General features: G+C 35.2%; 1 protein-coding gene across 2 annotated transcripts; it reads right to left on the reverse strand.

Annotated features, from left to right (window-relative positions):
* Window positions 1-230: 230 nt before the first annotated feature.
* On the reverse strand, window positions 231-6,688 carry LOC143915456 (uncharacterized). Of its 2 annotated transcripts, none has more exons than XM_077436118.1 (4): window positions 6,493-6,688; window positions 4,184-4,471; window positions 3,850-4,107; window positions 231-3,175 (listed from the first exon to the last, which is right to left on the reverse strand). In XM_077436118.1, exons 2-4 carry the CDS (start codon window positions 4,457-4,459, stop codon window positions 1,988-1,990), a joined length of 1,722 nt encoding a protein of 573 aa, XP_077292244.1. In that variant the 5' UTR covers window positions 4,460-4,471; window positions 6,493-6,688; the 3' UTR covers window positions 231-1,987. The 2 variants fall into 2 exon arrangements, with proteins under 2 accessions (XP_077292244.1, XP_077292245.1); XM_077436119.1 differs by having other exon boundaries at window positions 1,881-3,175; window positions 6,478-6,671.
* Window positions 6,689-6,889: the final 201 nt, after the last annotated feature.

Below are 6,889 nucleotides of genomic sequence, written 5' to 3' on the forward strand. Positions count from 1 at the left end.
AGGTTAAATAAAGGGTTTACTTTAATCTCCTAAACATATTGCTGGTTTCTGTTCAGGTTTAAAGTCAACAAGGTATAAACATGTTGCATACTTTAATCAGGACAAATCCAGCTAAAGTTGAAATGAAAGAACAATTAGGCACATGAAAATTTACATGTCAAGGATATGTTAAACCTTACTTGAAATCAAAAAAATTTAATAAACATATTATGATGACTAATGGTGTAAGAAAAGGATTGAATCTACAGACCAACCAGTTGTAAATAATCATTATTTAACATTAGTCGACATAAGCTAACAAAAAACTGGCTTTAAGCCATCACTCAAATGTTGTTAACCCCTTTGATGCCACAATGGTTAATTAGTGAATTGCGCGACCAATTTAACGTTCCTAAATTGAACAATTAAAAATCATAATGTATAAGAGCACATATGTACATACTTAAAATACAACTTTTCGTATTAGTATTTGTACACTTTTAATTGTAGCATACTATTGTCCGTGGCCAAACTAAGCCGTAGAAGTTTGGCCGTGCGTACAATGTTATATTGTTTTAAAATTAAAATACAAAACGGTTAGATTGATATTTCGTTTAATTAAATATTTTAAAAAGATCGCTACACTTTTCGACACACTCCGACGAATAAAACATTAAAATATTATGCATGTCCGAATTTATACATATATTATAATAAAAAATATTATACATTTTTTCCGTAATTATCATCGTTACTAATAAAATTATATATTTGCAAAATATAATATTTATATCGTCTAACTACGTGTCTTAAAATCTTAAAACAAAATTAAATATTACATACCTAAATTGCAACTTACACAAATAAGTCTTTCGTGTCTAGTTAGTTACTTTTTACAGTCTTCAAAAATGAGTTACATTATATGTAAATATTTACAAGTAAAGAAGTCGCTAGCGTTTAATAATAATGATTGTGATCGATGCAAATCTGACATAAATTAAGATCTTGCGAAAAAAATTTATATTCTCATTAAATAATATATATATGTATATATTTTGTAATACAAAAAAATTTTTATGCATAATACATATATATTATAAATACATATCGCAGTCTCACAACACAAAGGTGACATATTCATAGTTCTTTTATACACGTCAGTACGACGTCTCAATTTTGTTTTTGTATATAAAAATCCGAAAATGGACTTTAAATTACAATGTTCAATTTTTATTATTATTTTTGTACAACAGACTAGAAACAAGTATGTAGGTCTTTACTAAGTCAGACCCACTGAGCAAGAATATGACACAAATGTAAGCATTTTGATAATATGTATTTCTAGAAAAAAATATTGCTTTTGGCTACATTTTTTTTATTTATTTTATCGTTAAACCATTCATTAGATACAGCCCAATGTGCTTCAGAGTTAATTTCAATAAATTTTAAAGTAGCATTCAAATAATTCATGGGAATGTTAATTATTCAAAAAATAAAATAAATATAGAGAAATAGCACAAGGGTTGCCGAACTAAGAAATGGTAAAAAAAACTCAAATACATTTCTAGAATGTAAAAAATAAATGGAATCTCAGTTCTCCTAATACTAATATTTTGAAAAAGTTTAGACATTTGAAATAGTATATAAAAAGATATCTATAAGAACTAAAATTTAATATATACTTTTTTATATAAATTATTTATGACAATGGATCCAAACCGTTTACTACATATAAATAGGCATGTCAGCTTTGTATTCTGAAGATGCAATAAATATTACGTATATATTATATAAAATACTCCATAATAAACAGAAAAATAATTAAAACATGAAAACTCAGAAATCATGATTACAAATGTGTAGTAGAAGTAGTAGTATTTTGATACGTAAAACAATATCAAACATTATACGGATTAAATTTTATAAGATCTTCCAAAATAAAAACATAGCATTTCTATAATATTAAAAAAATCACAAATTCATAAAACAGTCTGCATAAAACTTAAAATCAGTGTCGGCTGTACCACGTGCCGTGCACTGACGTTTGCAAATGCGATACCGGGGTGACAATATAAGTCTGTTGGGGCTGTTGCACCACGGTCAGGGGTATGACTTCGATTGGCTGCGAGCTAGAGTCTTCGCTCACCGACTGAACATTCATCTGTTGGACGATCTGATGCTGGCCGACCTGCTGGATTGCCTGCACCTGCTGAACCTGCTGGTTCTGACTAACTTGCACCGTCTGTAACTGCTGCTGATGGACGACAACCTGTTGCTGCTGCTGCTGCTGCTGCTGCTGCTGCTGTTGTTGTTGTTGTTGTTGTTGTTGTTGTTGCTGTTGTTGTTGTTGCTGTTGTTGCTGCTGTTGTTGTTGTTGCTGCTGCTGTTGCTGATGTTGAACGACATCTTCCTGGGTCACCTGGATATTATGCTGGATGATGATGTGATTCTTCTCCTTCTTCTTCACTTCCATCGCCGCCTTCTTGGCATCGATCTTAGCCTTTTCGGCTTCCATTCTGATTGGATCTTTGTTCTTATCATACGTCATACATTTACCACTTTTGAACGGGACGTTAATGTTCTTAGGTTCGACTTTAGTAGTGCAGAATCGAATGTGTGGAAACTGCTCTTTCATGAAATGCCTAAATGTTGAATATCCCATCAATTTTATACCAGGTTCTAAGATCTCGCCGTACTCTCTGTAAGCGTCGTAGAGATTCCGCCTCGTGTCGCCTTGTATAAAAAGCTTTTTACTATCTTTGGCTGCTCCAGCCGAATGCTGATCCAAATACTGTTTGAGAAATTCCGTCGCATGTTTGTATATATCCAGAGGAAAGGTGTTGTATGGTTTTTTGCCCAGATTGCCGTGCACTCTCGGTGCCACACCGTGAGTTATTACATGGTGTCTTATCCGTTTTAACTGGTAGTGTGTGACGTTTTCCAGGTAGAGGAACGCTTCTAGGCATACTCTACGTCCTTGGTAGACGTACGACGCCCGTAATCGGCGTCGAGCTTTGTGCCTGCTGGTCTCCGAAGGGTTTGCTAAGCACGCCATGGTGACTCCCATCAGGTACATGTCGTGTTCGCCTTTGGTCAACTCTGCTATATTCAATCGGTGTTTGTATACATTCTCCGGTAATAAGCCTCGGTAACAATTATCCTTGCATTCGCAACCTTTCTTTAAGCGAGCTTTAACCTACAAAACAATAAATATAAATTAGACACACTCCGGCATCTTTAGTTGCAAAGAAATGGAATACTCATTTCACCGTAAGAATATTATAACAAAAAAGGTAAACATCTTATTTGTGGCTATTTTAAACACTGACCATAAATTTTCATTTAAATAGGTTTGTATTATAACAAATCTCGTCGAGCAATAGGAATCGAAATATAAAGTTTACTTACTGCCTTACTTAAATTAAATGGGGCACAGTTGATGCAAACTACAATGTTTAAATTATACACAATGTATTAAAAACCTTCAAAATATTTTTGCACTTCCTTTTAATGATAGGCGAAATACTTTCAAGTAGTATATTACAAGTAGAACATGACATGTGAAGAAGAATTTCTAGACCTGAGATTTCAAGTAGTCCATTGTCAAACAAGAATTCGCTTAAAAACACGTTCGAATAAATAGATTATTGCAAAAAAAATATGGTCAAGAATAAAAACGTGTTGTAATTTTCCACTGATTAATAGAAATTTGTAGCCTTTTGATAATTGTTTTATATAATTAGTGCTTTTTTGTTCTAATTTATCTTGGTATTTCCAATTTCAATCTACATCAATTATTATTGGCGACGAGTGATCAGCTCCAAATACTGCATTATTCTCATTGCATAAAAAAATCATAATTATAATAACCTGAAGTGGATTTTCTTCTAATTTATTCCTATCTTCCGTTTCCGGCTGTTCGTCACCTGACGATGCAGTTCTTTTACGCTTTTTAACAGGGGTTTTTTTAACAGGAGGCTTTCGTTCAACAATCAATGGATCATTTTTTATTGGAATATTGTCCATATTATCTGTGATGGAAACTATCGGATACAATTCTTGCAGAATAGTCTCACCACCGACATCATTACCATTTTCAATTTGAATCGTATGCCCTTGCCATATAACCTGAAAATATATAAAAAAAAAAAAAAACAATAAAATACTTCAAAAATATAGTCCGTTTAAAAATCCATTAATTTACCTGCTCTTGTTCACGTTGGTTGTATTCATTGTGTTCGATAGCATCTCCGTCAGACATGTTGAACACTGAATGCTGGCCCATGGTGACCGGAGTGTGCCACTGAGCTTGCTCTGCACTGCCAAAGTCCTGATTCGACGCATTCTCCATGGACGGAATGGACACAATGATGTTTTCTTTCGAATCCAACGTTCTCCTTTCGACGGAGAGCAAAGTGCGTAGTACTTCGCTAGCTTCTTTCTCCGCCGAACTAACGGGACCCATTTTATCGAAGGACATTTTAAACGAGTCCTATTTGACAAATTACATTTATGAATATCAATACCACAATAATCAATACAAAAAAAAAGTGTCGCCAATAAACCGAGCCACCATACACCGCATACGGAACATTAGAGGCATTATTTTGAATTCACATATGTAAATAGTATGAAGTCCAAAGATCAAATTCAATTGAATTACTACTTGTAGATATTTTTTTGCATATTGGCAATAAGCCATAGAAAATATATAATAGCATCTCAACAAGTGTTAATGTTTAAAACCAAAATGTGTTGAAGCGATCCTTTCTAGACTATAGTCCATCGTTTGCTAGCAAGTTTAAAAATATTCAAGTAAGTAATTATTTATGTAGTTACGAATTAGGCAGTTCGATCACAAGTGACTATTTATATAGTACTGGTTAGTCATAATTACTTGTGATCAAATCGCCTAAATAATGACATTAATTAACTACATACATAATCACTTGCTAGAAATCAATCTCATATTTTTAAACCTGCTAGCAAACGATTGACTATACTCTATAGCAGACAAACGTTGAAGCTTCGAATGAGATAAAAAAGATTCTATTCCAGACTATATACAGATATAATATCTATTCTTTTAACATTTGGGCTCGGATTCTTTTTACATCGCAAGTTGGCCGGCCCTATGTATAGATTAATTTCTAAGACATTTTACTAGTCAAACGATTTAAAATGAATGTGACCATTTTATACATAACCAGCGGCGTGGACTAATAGTTAGCATATTATGCTTTCGAACAGAGTTCCATGGGTTCGATTCCCACTAGAATCCTACTGCTTGCCAGACTTTGGTTAGTGACCCGAAGTCGATCGTTTTTCAACAGTTTGCCAATTTTCCAAGTTTCTGTAATAAAAATTGGCATCTCCTTTCTTATCACTCTTGCTAATCTCAAGTTATTCAGCGTCTTGAAGTTCGCCAATTTTATTATAAAATGCTAAAAAATTTCTCCACAAATATCACTGTGGATGTTTGTATAAAAAAATGCTTATATATTGTATTGATTGATTGACTGTGTTTATCTGTTTAAAGTGCATCGATTTGGAGCTATCTGTAAAGGCGAGTGTTCATGTTCTATGAAATAAAATAAAAAATGTTTTAGGTTATGTGAAAAAACCAGACATATTTTTCAAAAGAATGTTTCTAAATACTTGAATTATTAATAAAAATAGTGAATGCTCATTAATGAAAATAAAATCATTTCAATATTTATAAACAGGCCCAACCCAAGGATTCTGCCAGGATAGATATCTAAAAAAAAAAAAAACCAGCACTGTACTGGTAAACTAGTACGAATTTTCACCTTATTTTAAATACACTCCTATTGAATAGAAGACAAATATGGTAATTTTCTAATTACTTCTTTTTTTATACTTGTAAAAGTCTAGGTGAAAATTTACATAAAAAAGCTCAAGTTTAGTCAGATATTTGGCACCAATATAAAAATAAAGAAAAAGTGCTAAAATACTTGTATAAAGAAGAACTTTTCAATCTTCCAGAATGATTTATTCAAATGATAAAATTCACGAATTTGAAAAAATGTTGACAGTTTGAAGTAAACTTTGAACTTGGTCAAGCGAATTAGAATCTGATTCGAACAATTCAAAAAAATAAAACAAACGAACAAATAAAATATATATTTAATCGTTCAGTACGAGAGTGCAAGTGTATGAATGAATGAGTGTAGAAATTTCATTGATAAATACAGATCCACTATCAGCAGTAGCAACTGTCAAAAGTGGGACGCGGAGAGGTGGGGAGGAGCGGGGCGTAGCCCTACGGCGAGAGACACGCGTCGAACAGAACGCAACAGCATACGAGCAGCCGAGTATTTGTATTTGAATAATGCGCTTCGGTGTGGGGCGGTTGTCCGGCAAAAATCCGCCTTATCGTCGGATGGTAAGTTCCATAATCGCGTGGCGGAGGCGATCACCTGCAGCCAATATTGGTCCGTATGGCGGTGGGTGTAGCGAGGAGTATCGAAGGCCCGCGGATATCGCGGTTACCTGTCCGAATGCGGGCGGGGGGGCCGGGGGCGGAGGCGCTCAGCGGGGCCCCATGGGGCGCGAGGGGAGCCCGAGGCGGAGCGCTGCGCCCCCGAGCGGCGGGACGAGAGGCGCGCCGACGTTTCTGCGTTTCTCGACAATGGCGGTGCGGCGGGCGTCGCAGTCGCCGGCCGCAGTCGAGTCGCGCATGCGCATCGCTCTCCTCGCCTTTGCACGAATCACAAAGCCACGCGCACGCTATCTCCGTGCCGCCATTTTCGAATTTCAATTTTACCCCTAAGCTTTCATACCAGTCATTTCAACATCGTACAACAAGTACCCGGCGTCACCCAATTCTACTTTAGTGACGCATCAACATTGCTCGAATCATACGAAACATTTTCAATACGTCCTACGT

The sequence above is a fragment of the Arctopsyche grandis genome, chromosome 8 (genome assembly GCF_051622035.1).
Source record: "Arctopsyche grandis isolate Sample6627 chromosome 8, ASM5162203v2, whole genome shotgun sequence".
Classification (NCBI taxonomy): domain Eukaryota; kingdom Metazoa; phylum Arthropoda; class Insecta; order Trichoptera; family Hydropsychidae; genus Arctopsyche; species Arctopsyche grandis.